Raw genomic sequence first — 17,905 nt, forward strand, 5'->3', positions numbered from 1 at the left:
CCAGTGTGACCAACTCCTGAGACGGAGGTGGGTCTGTCACACACCCTGGAGATTGGGGTGTTGTATGTGTTTCAGTGCCATCACCCCAATGGTTGAATATGCCCTTGGTGTCTGTCCCCTGCTTCCTGAGGCAACCTGGTTGGAGCTCTGGTTACCACTAGCTGCTCTCAGAAACTTGCTTGTCCTGGCCACTAAAATGGTCCAAGGAGATGGACCAGAACAACTGCTTCTCCTCCTGTTGCTGGCCCAGGGTGCTGACCCCATGCAGGAGGTGAGAAAGCAGAAGGCAACCTGAGTGGGGGGCATGGAGGTTACTCAGGGCATTGCCTGGGTCCTGAATAAAGGAAAACACCCTGTGAATAATTAAACATTTGGTAATAAATTATTTTCAAAAAATGTTCCCAAAGGGCCACATGAATACTAATGGACTTATATGGACCCATTGAACCTACTGCTGAACTGAATCTCCTTGGTAACCAGAAAGCAACTTACCATGCACGAGTCAACTGTGCCAGACTCATAGCCGGCACAGATCATCCGGGTGGTGATGGTCTTCGTGTCAAAGTAGGACTGACACTGCTCCAGAGAAATAATGCGGACTTCTCCCTCTTGCAGCTTAAAAGGCACTGGATTTTTTAAAAAGAAGAAGAAATAAAATATATGAGGGTAAAATGACTCAAAAATGAGGCTAGCCAAATATGAAATGATAACATTTTTATATCAAGAAAACCATGCTCTTAAAATGTCATTTCAAAAACGAAGCTCATTTGGCATCAGAATTTTCCAATTATAAGTGCTGATAGCAATCATTTAATCAAACCCCTTCATTTTGTTAATGAGAAAATTGAGGCACTGACTGGTTAAGTAACCTGGCTCATGCTTTCCCTCTCTTATTATGTGTAGCAACATAAACAATAGCTACTGCCATGAAAAGGAAAATAATCAAGCCAGAGCTCTGCTCCAGGTGGGAGGCTGCCAGCTCTGTGACAGCTCAACATGTGAGCCCTGCTCTGCTAAAGTTCAGACTGCCTGTTCAGACTAACAGAGAAAGGGTTGCCCTATCCTTGGTTTGAACAATGTGTCTCATCATGTGCTACAGTAGCCATCATTTGAGGTCAGAACCTTTAATCCTAAGGGATGCATCAGAGAGATGTTGAAAGGGAAAAGCCATCCCTTAGTGTCAGCAGAGAGAACATGTGAATTTCATCTTGCTCCAAAGTTCTCACAGAATAACAATGTATTTCTCAAAGCCAGCAGCAAGAATCTCTCATTGTTCAGCCATTCTACAAAACATACACACTGTTCTCCTTTTAGATAGTGATGGTGAAGCAGTGTACATGTACAGGGTACCTTAATGGAAGAAAGAATACGTTTTCCAATACGTTTGGAAAAATCAATGCAATGCAGACAGTGGAAGTTCCCCAAGTTGTCGAAAGAATGGTAAAAAGAACCATCGCTAATGTTTACTGGGTACCCACAGTGGGCCAGGCTCCTGCACTCAGCATTCTCTGGGCCTATTTTCTTAAATCTTTACAATAATCCTGTGAGTTAGACAGTTGCTATTATTTTTTCCATTTTATAGTAAGCTGGAAAGTGGTGTAGTCAGTGTCAATCAGATCTTTTCAATGAACTCATACCCTTGCTCTTCCTACTACATTACATACGTGGTGTGTGCCACATGTCACATGATTACTCTGAGTTTAATGTGGATATTGGGAACAATAGAAGTAGAGGCAATATAGATTCTGCTCTCATATATCACAAAACTAATTATAGCTTTTAAAAACCAAGATTAGCAGGCATGGTGACATCATATGTCTGACACTGCCTTCATATTTCTTACATGTTAGCTTTTCAGAAGTCATTGACTTACTACTGTCTATTTACTTTTTTCTTTTTATTCTCAGTTGATCGTATAGAAAAGAAACACAACTTAGCTCAAAACTTCACTAAATTTCGAGAAAAACAATTGTCCTTTAAATTGGCAGTTGCTAAGACGGATAACAGGACACAGATATATATCATCATCCCTGAGAGCTGCAGTACTATACCTGATATAGTTGGCATGGTCAGTGCCTACCATTAAATAAAATATCTCATCGATTAAATTCTTATTCTAAACTTTTAATAAGTCAAGCAAAATGAGAGAGTCCTTTATGGGTGGCTGAGAGTCAGCAGTACAAATTTTTAAATTTCTATATGTTTTATTTTTTGAAATCATCTAAGAACCCAAACTATTTAAATTAATTTGAATAGGCAAATAGCTAACCAGTTTTCCTTCTAGAAAGACTTACAGGTTGTGTTACCGATGTTGATAGGACCAAATCATAACAAAGAGTTGGAAATAGGACCATCCAGCTTGACTGCAGAAGCGGAACTACCTAACTGCTAGACAGAGGCTCCGAGTGACTTTGCCTGAAGTGAGTGCAAATCACCAATAGAAACAATGCAAAGGAGGATGACTGACAGGTCTCATCTTGCGTGGCAGCTCTAAAACATCAGTAGCAGCTCCCTGGAGAAAGACTGAGATGTGGAGAAGGATTTCTGAGGTTGTATCTGGGCTTGGCAGGTTTAAGTGCATGGTGAAGTATTGACATCTATGATTTGCATGGAAGGGAGAGTGACACATAATGCTAAGTATTTGTGGCTCTACGTTCATAAGTGAAAATGGGAAATGATTGCCAAAGGCCAGGAAGTACCCCATTGTTTTCCAGTTACAAGTTGAAAGGCAAGTGCTCCTGAGGATCCTGACTTACTTTTGTTGCCCATGTGTCCCCAGCCTGTGATATAGCAGTAAGTATCAGGTTCTAACGACTGCTCCGGGCTGGGTAAGCAGACAGGCCGGACGTAGCTCGTTTCATTGATGTCTTCGCTTAGCTCCACTATGCTGATGTCATAGTCCACCACTGCTCGACTGTAGCGAGGATGCAGGATGATGGTTTTTACAAGGCGCATCTGCATGAACGTTGATGGGTGGTCTAGATTATTGATGCCAAACACCACTTTCCAAACGGCAGCATTCTCTCTCCTAAAATAATAATTCAAGAGCCATTGGCATCTTAAATGCAGATTTATCTTTTAAAATTTACATTTTTTTAAAAAATATTTATTTATGTAAATAATGGCTCTTTCCATGCCCATCTCCCATGTATTCATATAAGAAGCATTTATATAACCCCTGAGCAATTTGCAAATACTGCACTCTTGTGGAAAGCAAAGCCCATGTTTCCTGAATGGTGCTATTCTGGAAAATAACACTTGTTCACTTTGAAAGGCAGGCAGCATAGTTAATACTTGCTTCATTGAGTGGGAAAGATGACGAAAAGATGTGAAGAGAAAAGAGACAAGAGAAAAAAATGAAAGAGAATGAAAAGCTGAGGCTAAGAGATCCCTCCAAGAAGGAGCCAGAGCTTCAGAAATGTCAAGTTTTCAGGGAAGGCTTCTGAAAATTTCAAGCTAGGGGCTTTAAAAGGCCACCCACAACTTCTAATGGGCAGTCTTACACTTCATTGTTTTTGAAAACTTGTCAGCAATAGTCTAGACAATTCCACCTTAAAACACTTTTCCACTTGACTTCCAGGACTCTCCAAGCTCCAGAATTTCCTCCCATCTCTGGGGCCCCTTCCTCTCTGTCTTCTCTGCTGGATCCTCCTCCTCTGCTCTCAGTGTCTATATTGAAGTGCCCCAGGCCGCTGCCTTCAGTCTTCTCGTTCTACACTCACCCCCTAGAAGATTTCACCTAGTCCAATGGCTTTAAATGGCACCCATAGCCTTGTACCTCCCAAACATATATCTCCAGCTCCATCCTCTCCCTTGAGCTGCAGACTTGTACATCCAATTATCCACTCACATATTTGCTTGGATGTTTGATACTGGCTAAGATTTATGAGTTCTAACTGTGTATGTGGCAATGTTGTAAGCATTCAGAATTCATTGTACAGTTATTTAATATTTATAGCCACCAGTTATGCAGTTGAGTCATCTCTCATACGCAACATTGATTGCATCAGCAAGTCTTCACTACTCTGCTTTCAAATATATCCTGAATCTTGTTGTTTCTCCCTCTGCCACCACTACAATCCTAATCTAAGCTACTCTCATCTCCCAAATGATGGCCCTTCTTCTACTCTTCGCCCCTATAACCCATTCTCCTCCCAGTCGCAGAGTGATCTTTTTAAAAATAAAATTAGATCAAATTCATTTTCTGCTCATAATTCTCCAAGGACTTTGAATCACACCCAAAACAAACTGTAGACTCCTATCCATGGCCTTCGAGGCCCCACATGACCTGCTCCATTCGAACCCCAGAGACTTTCTATTTTTGGACATGCCAAGGATACCCACAACTCAGGACCCTTCCCTTTCTGTTCTCTCAGCTCTCACGTGGCTCCCACATTTATTCCCTCTCTTTACCCAGGTCCCAGCTCAAACATCACCACCTCAAAGCTGTCCTCCGTGACTGCCCAGTCTAGCCTTTACCCCATCACTCTCTACTCTTGACCCAGCTTTAATTTTTGTCTCACAGCACTCATTGATACCAATGATGATATACTTCTTTGTCTGTTCTGTGTCTGGCCCCCAGACTGTAAGTTCTGTGAAGGCAAGGACTTGGCTGGTATTCCCAGGACCTAGTACCTAGCATACATTGGGTTCTTAACATGTACTTGTTTAATGATAGTTCAACAGATGATGTTTCAAGACATTTATTAGTGGCCAACTCCAACCACCTAAGCAAGGTCTATTCATCATCATTGCCTCCACCTCCTCCTCCATTCTCAGTTTCTCTTCCTCCATAGTGGGCCAGGACCAAAGGTGTGGGCATTTAGTTGACCACAGTATTGGAATGTGGAGCTTTTATTGCAGATATTCCCTTATACTGTGGTGATATGTCAGCCATGCCATCACTGTCCTCATTTGCAAGCTTGCCCAACTAACATAAGCTGATTTGACCAGCTAGACCAGTTGTTTTTCAACCCAGGCTGAATACGAAATCATCTGAGGAGCTTTCAAATACTGATTTTCTGAGCATCATCCCATATCAACTGAAAGTTGGGCTGGGGTCTGGGAATTAGTATTTTTAAGAGCTCCCTAGGGAGTCTCTGACAAAAACCCACCCACCCTCTTTTTTTCCTTGGCAGGTTGTTCTTCACCATTTTCTCATGCATAGAAAAAATTCAAAACACTGAGATTTTAGGAGGGTTAGGAAAAAGTATGCAAGGTCAACATTCAACATGTTTTTAGCATTGTTGGGTTCTTAGACTAGATTCTACTAAAAGAGTCCTCTATACAGTCCACACATTCTATCCTTTTTCCATTGTAAAAAAAATAATTTTAGGTCTATCAAAATTGATGTCATATGGAAGCAACCTAAGTGTCCATCAGCAGATGAATGGATAAAGAAAATATGGTGTATATATATATGTGATGGAATACTACTCAGCCATAAAAAAGAATGAGATGTTGTCACTCGCAGCCACATGGATGGACTTGGAGGATATTATGCTAAGTGAAATAAGTCAGACAGAGAAAGACAAATACTATATGATATCATGTATGTGTGGAATATAAAAGATAAACTAGTGAATATAACAGAAAAGAAACAGACTCAGATACAGAAAACAAACTAGTGGTTACCAGAGGGGAGAGGGAAGGGGGGGAGGGGCAAAACAGGAGGAGGGTTAAGAGACACAAACTGTATAAAATAAATAAGCTACAAAGATATTTGTACAACATGGGGATACAGTCAATTTTTTTATTGAAGTATAGTTGATTTACAATGATTCAAATATACAGCAAAGTGATTCATATATATATTATATATATATTCTTTTTCAGATTTCTTTTCCATTATAGGTTATTACAAGATAGTGAATATAATACCCTGTACTATACAGTAGGTTCTTGTTGTATAGTCAATATTTTATAATAACTATCAATGGAGTATAACCTTTAAAAATTGTGAATCACTATGTTGTACACTTGAAACTTATATAATACTGTACATCAAATATACCTCAATAAAAAAAATTGATGTCACTATTGTAAAAAATATATATATATAACATCTATATAAAGAGAAATATATCTATATAGAAATATATCTATAGATATACAGATATAGATATAGAGCTGGGGATTTCAATAATAAGCAAGAAAGACATGATCCCTGCCTATACAAACTTTAGAATTGAGTGAAGATGAACACTTAAAGAAACAATTATAATAAAATTCGGGAAGTGCTATCTCATGAACATTACAGGATAAGGTTACAGAAGACTATTTTTCATTAAATAAAGCCATCACTCAAAGAACATGCCTTTCTTTCTCTTTCTTTCTTTCTTCCTTCCTTCCTCCCTCCCTCGCTTCCTCCCTCCCTCCCTTCCTTCTTTCCCTCCCTTCCTTCCTTCCTTCTCTCCCTCCCTCCTTTCCTTCCTTCCTTCTTTCCCTCCTTGCTCCCCTCTCCCTGTTCCATTTTTCAGTCTAGAGGAGTAAGTGCATAACCATCTGAGAAATTCAATACTCACTTGAGATTCTATTGTTTAAGATATTTGAAATCAAACAATTATTGATTTCAAATGTGTCTACCTATTTAATAACTTCTTGCCTCCAATCAGAGCTACTAAATTTTGGTTTCAGGAAAAATACTCATCTATCTGCTTAAATCACAAGCAGTATGACAAACAGTATACAGTTGAACACTGCAAATTATTGGTAACAAAATGAAATAGTATAAACTTTTCAGACTTAATTACTATATTTGGGTTAATCTAATTCTAACAGTAAAACATAAGTATCAATAAAACTGCTAAATGTTATTAACTGGTATTCAGTAGCCTGTTGTGACACAAGCTACTGTCCTTATGGCATTAATATCCACCAAAAGCAAAAAAAAAAAAAAAATACAGGAAATTCACATACTTTTTTATATTCGGTAAGGAAACTGTTCTATTTTCTTTTTTGTTATGAGTATAAGGGGGAAAATAAAGTCTCATTAAATGTTTTTTCCCAAGTCTGGCAAAACCCAGGAAAAACAATAACCTGTTGTTCAAAAGGGGAACATGAAGTGAGGGAGATGTGTATAAATGGTATATTGGTATATTAAGCATGTTCTAGAAAGAATAAGTCACCCCCACCTGGGTGGAAGCAAAAAGAGGAAAGAAGACTTAAGGCTACATGAACGCCACATGAATCTAGTTTCAGTAAAAAGTACCCAGTAGAGGAACACATAGGAACAAGCTATGTTCATATGGCCATTTTAGTGAAGAGTAAATGGGACTACAAAGATAAAAAGCCAAGTAGAGCTGCTGAAAATCTTCAGCATCAAGGGGATTTTTTTCTCAGTGCCGTCAGACTTCAAAGCAACAGCAAGGAGAACTGGTGCATCCTTAAAGAAGATTGTGCCAAGATCCCATGCTCTGAGAGTAAGGAAGCAGACAAGGTGAAGCCAGGTGAAAATCCACCAGTAACAATAAAAGTGGCTGAGGAAGATGTTAAGAGACCTTTTTCTCCTTTCATTCTTGCTCTACATACTATTTCATTACCAGAAATTCTTATTTAATTTGCTTCATGTTTATGCTCCTGTTTTAATGATGAATATACATTATAGATAATGTTGAGATAATATGATTTCAACTTCTAATTCTTCAATTATCACTCTAGAGAGAAAACACAGCTACTTATACACCTCAGATGCATTATGACATCCAGGTAAGTTTATATAGAATTGAAGGCACAATGTCTCTGGACACAATAACCAGTTTCAGTTTGTAATTTGCCACACTCAGCTCTAGTTTAGACATAAACTTGCCACATTTTCACTTAATTCAGCTGGCCAGGTTTAGAGATTTTCTTCTATCTTTATCTTTTCTTAAGAGCACAAAAATTTCCCTTTTTTCACCCTTTCTGATTTTACTTCGAATAACTTATATTTACTATTTATCTTTTTTCAGAAAATAAAATTAATATTTATAATTAGCCCCTGTGATAGAAATCACTAGTTTATAAGACTTACTCCAGAAATGGCACAGCTATCTGGTGACTTGGAAGTAATTTGAAATTTACCATATCTGCACTAAGTAAAGAAATATCACACAAAAGCATCATTTCTGTTCTACAAATCTTAGGAACCTCTTACTTTTAATATTGCATCTGCCCTTGGTATGTTTAAAGAATTCTCTCTAACACATGCAGTGACTAGATTCTAGAATGGGATGACCACAACGTAAATGCATAAACGGGCTGAGTAGAAGTCAGTAAGTAGTGGGTGTCAGACCACAAGACTTGCCCATCTTGAGGGCCATCTGCCTCTCAGCTCCTGCTGATGTCTGTCATATTAGAATATCCAGTGTTAACTGACCTTCTGATTGTTTCAGGGAAGCCAAAGTTCTGGATTTTATGTAAAGTATACACAGTTTGAACTGCTGGCTAAAGTTTTTAAATGTATCTAACAAGCAAAAGAGATCAGAGCTGGATTCTTCTTTTAGTATAAAATCTCTATAGTTTCCAAGTATTTCTACATATCAATTCAATCACCTTCTCACCAATTATGAGGTACAAATAGGAATGCTTATTCCATTTTAGAGAAGAGAAAGCAGTGACTCAGAGCAGATGAGTGACTCATCTAAAATCACAGAGATACTAAGTGATGGTAGCAGGCCAGAAAGCTAGTCCTTTAAACCCCTACACCACAACCTTTACACTAAACTTCTCTGAAACAAAGAGAAGGGTCCACAGGTATCAACACAAGAATCAGGTACTGGCCACAGAGGGGAAAGCATGCAGGATGAGTGGAGACTGACTGGTGAGTGATAGGATGGCAGATAGAAGGAAGATACCTTCTCTTTCCTGAATGTATCCCCCCAGATATGATGGGGAACTAGCCGCCAGTAATGAAATTACAGAAACTGAGCAATTCTATTATCCCAGGGTCCAAAAAAGCTAGAGAAGGGGAAAGTCAGATACACATCCTAGAGCTTAGAGAATCAGATTTAAGAATGTTTTGGCAAAAAGATACGACAATGTGTCCAGACACTCTTAAAACAAGTACAGCTAAACAGAGATGGGAGAGTTTGAGTTCCAAATTCTGACTTACCATCACAAATGACTGCAGTAAGAAAATGAAGAATCATCCAAAAAGTAAATGTTACAACATAAGAATCTCAGAGCTTTCAAACTGTAAAATTTATCACAGAACAGTGGCAAGAAACTGTAGCAATTGTCAAAAAGTCTTAGTCACAGACCCCTCCTACACTGTTGGTGGGGATGTAAATTGGTACAGCCACTATGGAGAGCAATATGGAGGTTCCTTAAGAAACTAAAAATAGAGCTACCATATGATTCTGTAGTCTCACTCCTGGACATATATCCAGAGAAAACCATAATTTGAAAAGATACATGCACCCCAATGTTCATTGCAGCACTATTTACAATAGCCAAGACATGGAAGCAACCTAAATGTCCATTGACAGATGAATGGATAAAGAAGATGTGGTATATATATATACACACACACAATGGAATATTACTCAGCCATAAAAAGAATGAAATAATGCCATTTGCAGCAACATGGATGGACCAAGAGATTATCATACTAGGTAAAGTCAGACAGAGAAAGACAAATATATGATATCACTTATATATGGAATCTTAAAAAAATGATACAAATGAACTTATATACAAAACAGAAATAGACTCACAGACATAAAAAACAAACTTATGGTTACAAAAGGGGAAAGGGGGGAAGGAATAAATTAGGAGTTTGGGGTTAACGTATACACACTACTATATATACAAAGATAACCAACAAGGACCTACTGTATAGCACAGGGAACTAAACTCATTATTTTGTAATAACCTATAATGGAAAAGAATCTGAAAACCTATATCTATATATATAACCAAATCATTTTGCTGTATACCTGAAACTAACACAACACTGTAAATCAACTGTACTTCAATAATTTTGTGTGTGTGTGTGGCCATGCTGTGTGGCTTGCAGGATCTTAGTTCCCTGACCAGGGATCGAACCCGGGCCCCTGGTAACCACTGGACCACCAGGGAAATCCCTATACTTCAATCAATCAATCAGTCAATAGAAAAAAAGCAGGAAAAATAAAAATGGCTTCTCAGCAAAATTATGTGTGAGAAGAACAAGACGAGGATTTCTATCTGGGGCAAATAATTTAATATAGTAGTCAACTAAGACAAAGTTGAACTATTTGAACTTTCCTTTACTTCTAATATCTCCATTCAAGGAGAATGGTCTCCAGGCAACATCCAAAAGACACATCTTCCATGTGATAAAACTTATAAGTGCTTAATACATTGAAATGTTGAGTTGATGTCTGGTCTAAGATACGGGAGGGGTCAGTAAAAGATCACTGACCTTCTGCAGAGGAGTTAACATTTCTAGTTCCAGAGAAATTATAGTCCTAACTACTAAAAGAACTACAGATGTCATCACTAACACCGAGAAGGGGCTGGTTAGTTAGTTAACAAATATTTGATTGGTTGCTATATTCCTTGCTGAAAGAATTGAAAATACAGAGGCAAGGAAGACAGACAGGGTTCATGCCCTCATAGAGCTTTCATCCTACTGGGCTAGCCAAATATATACATAAACAAATAAGATTATCTCTGGTAATTAGGAGGGGAAAAAATAGGATAATGTGAAAGAGAGATGACTGATGGGGGGGTCATTTTAGCTAGGATGGTTAGGGCAGGTCTTTGACAAAGTGACACTTAAATTGAGACTTGAATGAGGGGAAGGAGGCAATTTTGTGACTCCATAGGAGGGTTCCAAACTGCAGAAGCAGCAAGTAGAAAGGTCCTAAGGCAGGAATGAGATTGGGGGATTTCAGGGACAGAAAGGCTACATGTTTGGAGCCCAATGAGTGATGAGAGAATAGGGGGAGATGCAAAGAGGTAGGACTAGATATTTAAAGGCTATGATAAGAAATCTTATTGTTACAATGAGAAGCTGTTGTACAGCTTTAAAACAGGTGGTGACGTGGTATGATTTACATTTTAGAAAGATCACTGTCTGTGTGTAGAATAGACAGTAAGTGAACAAGAGAGTAGTCTAAAAAAAAACAGATAGGAAACTGTTTTAAAAGTTGTTATGGGTTGATTGTGTCCCCCTGTAAAATTCATATATTGAAATCCTAATCCCCAATATATCAGAACAAGATCTTATTTGGAGATAAGGTCTTTACAGAGGTCAACAACTTAAAATGAGGCCAGTATGGTGAGCCCTAATCCAATATGACTGGGTATCCTCATGAAAAGGGAAACTTGGAGACAGGCATGCACACAAAGGGTGAAGATGAAGACAAAGATCAGAATTAGGCTTCTATAGGCCAAGAATGCCAAAGATTGCCAGCAAAACACCAGAATCCAAGCGAGAGGCATTCTCTCTCACAGCCCTCAGAAGGAACCAACCATCCCAATACCTTGATCTTAGACTTCTAGCCTCCAGAACTGTAAGACAATAAACTTCTGTCAATAAACTTCTTGGCTTGTTGAAGCCACCCAATTTGTGGTACCTTTTTATGGCTGCCCTAGGAAGCTAATACAATAATCCAGACCTGATATGATGGTGGTCTGGATTAGGATTATAGCATAAAGATGATGAGAGGCAGTTGGGTTCAAGCTATATTTTGAAAGAAGATCCTACAGAACTTACTGCTAGAGTAAAAGTGGGAGGAATTAAGGATGACTCCCAGGTTTGGTGCATTAGCAAACCAATGGATAATGATGCCTCTTACTGAGATGCGGAAAATTTGTGAAGCATACAATTATTTGCTAAGTGGGAGAGATAAGGACTCAAGTTTTGTTCTGGCCATGTAAAGTAGAATGTTTATTATACATTCAAATGGACACTTCATCTAAGCATTTAAATATGTTTGAGGTTGGTGGGTTGGGAGAAAATCTGGGCTGTGCTAGAGATATAAATTTGGAAGTTATGAATAAATATTTGATATTCATATCAATATTTGGTATTCATATTTGTTCAAATATAAACAAGTATTTGAAACCATGTGATTAGATGATTGTATACAGATAAGAAAGCCAAGAATTAGGTCCTTATCTGATCATGGGCTGCTATAACAAACTACCATAGACTGGGTGGCTTAAACAACAGTTATTTCTCATAGTTGTTGAGGCTCGAAGTCAAAGATTAGGGAACTAGCATGGTCAGGGTCTGGTGAAGATCCCCTTCCTCGTTTACAGATGGTGGTCTTATTGTTGTATCTTTACATGGCAGAGGGAGAGAGGGCTAGCTTTCTTTCTCTTCTCATAAGGACACTCAGCCCAACATGGGTTTCACCCTCATGACCTAATCACCTCCCAAGGGCCCCACCTCCTAATAGCACCTTATTAGGGGTGAGATTTTCAACATGTGGAAATTAGGGGGACACAACTGTGCAGTCCACAACACACCTGGAGAACTAAAACATTTAGGGGCCTAAAAGAGGGGAAGCTGCAAAAAAAGAAAGAGAAGGGTAGGTCAGTGACATAAGAATTTTTTTTGTTATTTTAAAAGAAAAGTGAAGAAAGTATTTTAAGGATGTAGTAATCAAATACTAGGGAGGGTTCCAGTGAGTTAGAAACTGAAAATCCACCACTGGATTTGGCAAGATGGAAGTCACTGAAGACTTTGGTAAGTGTCATTTCTGTAGTGGCCTTGATGACAACCCAACTGGAGTGACCTGAGGGAAATACAGGAAGTGTAAAAGTGGAGACAGTGACTGTAGGAAACTCTTTTAGGAGTTTTACTGTGAGTACTAGCCAAAATGGGGCAAGAGTTGAAGAGGGATGTGAAGTCAAGAGAAGGGGGTTTAAGTCCGTGACACTAAGGCATGTTTGATGAAGGGAATGATCCAGCAAAAAGAGAGAAATTGATGAAAAATAGAAATGATGATTTTAAAGTAAAGTCTTTGACAGAATAAAGACACAGACCTACTAGAGAATGGACTTGAGGATATCGGGAGGGGGAAGGGTAAGCTGTGACAAAGTGAGAGAGTGGCATGGACATATAGACACTACCAAATGTAAAATAGATAGCTAGTGGGAAGCAGCTACATAGCACAGGGAGATCAGCTCAGTGCTTTGTGACCACCTAGAGGGGTGGGATAGGGAGGGTGAGAGGGAGGCAGATGCAAGAGGGAAGAGATATGGGAACATATGTATAACTGATTCACTTTGTTATAAAGCAGAAACTAACACACCATTGTAAAGCAATTATACTCCAATAAAGATGTTAAAAAAATAAATGCATCTAAAATAAAGTCTTTGAAAGATAAATGGAAATATGATTGCCCTTAAAAAGGAACAAGGACACATCCCTCACCATAACTCAAGTGAAAGGAGGGAACGTGGCCACAGATACAGGTAACTTGTTGGAATTAAGGGTGAGACAAGGCAAAACATATAATGATGTCTATTTTCTACATAAAGAATGAGGTGAGACCAGAGAAGGGTGAAGGAGATTTGGGGAGAGAGGAGAAGATGTCAAATAGTTGAGGATGGAAAAGTGGCTTTACTGTGAACATACACTGGATGGGTGCCATATTGTTAGATGCTCATTTGAGATTCAAGATCATACATTTGACATGAGCTCAGTTAGCAGTCTGGTGTGTGATATTCGCCAGCAATGACCAGCTGTTCAGGTGTAGGTGCAGAGTACGTGGATAGTTGCAGGACAAGAAGAAACAAGTAAGTAACTACAAAGATTAGAAGGGGAAGAACTCCCAGTTTCTGTGAGCCTCCAAAACTACGGGAATTGGCCTAACTTTTAGGCCAACTGCTGGCTACATCCTAGACCCAGACATTTTTCCACTGGAGCAGTGAGGATGCAGAGAATGCCTCCTTAGGGGGCAGGGCAGTGGGGAGCATGGAGTCAGGTCAGGGTCACCACAATTGCTCACTCACCGGTGATGCTGGAAAACAGCACCCCAGGGGAGGTATGGATCCAAAATGGAGAATTCCTATTTTAGTGGACATTAGTACTTGATGGGAATGGATCAAATCTCTCAAGTAGACAGAATGGAAAGAAAAAATTGCAAATGAATGGCATGGTTTATATGCACCTAGAAGATAAAGAAGTAACCATGAGAACACGACATGGGCTCAGTAATAAAACGTCAGACCAAACCTCTCACTTCTTTTCCTGACTGTATTAAAAGACTGTTAGATCAGTACAGGTGGGTAAGTCAATGGCTTTTTTCTGTGGAGAATGAGAAAGGGAGCTGTCTAGAAATAGGTGAAAAGGTTATTGAGTAATATTAAGGGTCCAATGGATGCTGAAAGTCAGGCATGATACTAATCTGCATCCTTGGGTAATGTTCTCCTCAGTTCGGAAGAGCATGAATATAGGATTGAAAACATGCTCTTCATATTGACTCTTAGTTGGAGGTCTGCGTGGTGTGTATGGCAGAAAGATCTAGGGGCAAAGAAGTTGAAGGTCCTGGTGAGAGCACTGAAGTGATGATCCCAGTGCCCTAGGTTACCTGGAGAAAGAAACAAGATGAGGAGGAGACAGATGGACTGAGACAATAGGAGGAGGTGCGCAGACAAGCAAACACAAGTCTTGTTGGAGTGAAGAGCTGGTGTGGTAGAAATCAAGACATGGGTGACCTGGCAGGGTTAAGGGTTGTGATCATATAGTAAAAGGATAGTTTTTCATGCAGATTTCCTGGAGAGGAATCAGACACTTCTGATAATTACTAGTTGTGTGCCAACCTAGGAAGTTCATCCTTAAGTCTCCTGGAGGTGGAAGAAGGCAGGGAAATTGCTTGTAAAATTACCCCTGAAACTCAAGGTCTTTCTTCCTTAGAGCTGTGGAAATTGAATTGTTACCATGGCATCTGGGACTTCATCTGATCAACTTAGTACCTCATGTTTTTAATTTTCCTTTGGGATTTTTAAATACCTTTCCATGCAGGAGCAAGACATGTCCTTTTTTTCCACGAATATAATTAAAAGAGACAGGCTTGAAAAGAACTACAGATGGGTCACACTGGCCCTTGCCAAAGTATGGAATCAGGATATGAAGTAAATCCCATTAATTGCAGCAATTGATGGATCCTACAGAGAGTAAGGCTTACAATTAGAGGTTCTCAAAAGTTTTCAGGGCCACTGGAAAGATTGTAAAATAGAACCAAAGTTATTAGCACACATTCAAGAAAAGACTTGTTTGAAGTTGGGCAATTTCTAACTTCTTATGGATAGGCCAGGCCCCACTTGACAGTTCTGTGAAGTCTAATGTTCCATGAAATTTTACCAGGGCCTTTGATAGAATATCCATTTCCTTAATTATAAACACATTTCTTCTCTATTGCAAGGTTTCTCCTTAACTTCACAGATCTGTTAGTGAAAGACAAAACTTGGATACCACATATGGAAATGACAAAAGCGGTGCATGAACTGGATGAATTAGCATATAAAGTGTTATTCCCTTAAAGAGCTGTTGGATTCATTTAGGTAATTGTCTTTTGATAAATGTACTCTTGCTAGTACAATCTTCTGCTTATCATGGAGTTATAAATCAGAACTGGAAAAGACATCTGGAAACATCTGGCCCCTTCCAAAGCAATAACATTGCAATGTATTTCCTGACATACTACACAGACTCTTCCAATCATCTGGGGTCGTTCTTACACATTAAAAGTTCTCAAGAGGAGGTTCTGGTTTGATTTTTTTACATTATATTTCCCCAAAAAGAGAAATCAAATAGCTAGATATACACATTTCCATTTTATAATCACTTCTCATATTCTAATTACTTGTTTAAATGTCTGTCTCACTAGGTTAGCATTCCAAGAAAGGAAACATATATTCATTTCTTTAACCCCCATATGGAGATGAATATACGTTCTGGGACTCTATTCTGTAGAAACAAGAGTACCAATAGGTGAATAGCTTTGCATAAGAAGATGTATTGCAGTGTTGTTAAAGTGATAGCAAACTGGAACTAACGTGAATGTCCATCAACTAACGTGAATGTCTATCAATGTCAATAAAAAAAAGTATGGTGAATCTCTATGATGGAATATCATTTAGCTTTGAAAAAGAATGAGCTAGAGCTCCATCAATTGATTTGGAGGGGATGTCCATTATATACTGCTACATGAGAAAAGAAACTTACAAACAAAAGTGTAGCATGTGATTTCAAATTGTAAAAATAAATGACACCCTGTGAAAAATATGTGTTTACAGATGTGGAGGAACAATCACTAGGGGTGATCTTGAGGATGATGAGAAAGCAAAGGAGAGAGAGTATGGAAGGAGATAAAAATTGAGCTAGCAAAATGAAAAAATATTCATGCCATAATGCTAAGGGAAAAGTCAGAATGCATGCGTTTTTTTGTTGTTGTTTTATTTATTTTTGGCTGCGTTGGGTCTTCGTTGCTGTGCGCAGGCTTTCTCTAGTTGCAGTGAGTGGGGGCTACTCTCCATTGTAGTGCGTGGGCTTCTCATTGCGGTGGCTTCTCTTATTGTGGAGCATGGGCTCTAGGCACACAGGCTTCAGTAGTTGTGGCTCGTGGGCTCAGTAGCTGTGGCTCGCGGGCTCTAGAGTGCAGGCTCAGTAGTGGCGCATGGACTTAGTTGCTCCGCGGCATGTGGGATCTTCCCAGACCAGGGCTCCAACCAGTGTCCCCTGAATTGGCAGGCGGATTCTTAACCACTGCACCACCAGGGAAGTCCCTGAATGCATGTTTTTAGTAATAATATTTTAAAAAGAAAAATTTACCTTTATTGATGTCTTACTGATTGGTATCAGGCATGGTTCTTAAGGTTTTACATAGGCTATCTCACTTGATGCCTGCACCAACCCTGTGAGTTAAGGACTGTTATTTCCCTCATTTCATAGATGAGGAAACTTGGCCCAAAGAAGTTCATAAATTGACACAGTAAGTGGCAAAGCTGAGAAAAAATAATAATAGACAAATAGGCAAAAAAATGAAATTGCATTTTTTCTACAAATTAACCTGGTAAAATGAAAATAATCAATTTAATGAGGTGATAGAACTGTGAGTTATTTGTGTTAAATTTTTGCTATTATTTATTATTACTTTTAAATAAAGTAAAATTATTAAAAATAAAAAGAAGAAAATGGGTGGTATGGTGGTTTTTCAAACATGTCTTCAAATACTTTGCCACTCCTCTCGCTGAGAGAAGAGTTCTATGTTTCTTCCCTTTGAATCTGGGTGGGGCTGTGACAGCTCTGACCAACTCCATAGTGTAAGTAATGTTGTGTGTCTCTGGAGGCTGGATCAAAAAAGGCTTCCTCCTGGCTCCCTTTTTGGGACTCTCACTTTGGAGGATGCTGTGAGTCTCATTTGGAGAGAAACAAATGCCCCTGCCAACAGGCAGCATCCACTGCCAGACTTCAGGTGGTGCCAGCCCCTAGAACCTTAGTACCTTCCGGCAGAGTCCCCAGACATTGCTGAGCAGAGACAAACCACAAGCTATTTCCTGTCTAGTTGTCTAATCTCCAGAATCTTCCTGGGCATAAAAAATGGTTGTTGTTTGTTGTTGTTATTTTGTTATTGTTTGGTTAGGAGTCTTTTTTTTTTTTTTTTGCTCCTAAAATATACAACAACAGTTGAAATAGACAAGGACCTTCTGCAGTGATGTTTGTCAACTTGGGGTAGGTTTCCCCTTGGTCTTATTTTTCTGCTCTCTTTAGGTATTTTGCAATGATTAATTTTATGTGACAAGTGGCTGGACTGTGGTGCTCCAATATTTGGCCAAACATTTTTCTGGATGTTTCTGTGAAGGTGTTTTTTTGGAAGAGATTAGCATTCAAAATGGTGGACTATTAGTAAAGCAGGTTACCCTCCATAATGTGGGTGGGCCTTACCCAATAAGTTGGAGACTTTCATAGAGCAAAGACTGATTT

General features: G+C 39.1%; 1 protein-coding gene across 2 annotated transcripts in view; it reads right to left on the reverse strand.

The window, feature by feature from the left end:
• Window positions 1-17,905, reverse strand: part of CORIN (corin, serine peptidase) — a 180,578-nt gene that overhangs the window by 14,917 nt on the left and 147,756 nt on the right. For both annotated transcript variants that reach the window (XM_079713916.1, XM_079713915.1), the window contains 2 exons: window positions 2,757-3,028; window positions 493-626 (listed from right to left, as the gene is read on the reverse strand). In XM_079713916.1, the coding sequence (XP_079570042.1) occupies window positions 493-626; window positions 2,757-3,028 (406 nt within the window). The remainder of the gene's footprint in view (window positions 1-492; window positions 627-2,756; window positions 3,029-17,905) is intronic.

The sequence above is a fragment of the Hyperoodon ampullatus genome, assembly GCF_949752795.1.
Source record: "Hyperoodon ampullatus genome assembly, chromosome: 1".
NCBI classification, from domain to species: domain Eukaryota; kingdom Metazoa; phylum Chordata; class Mammalia; order Artiodactyla; family Ziphiidae; genus Hyperoodon; species Hyperoodon ampullatus.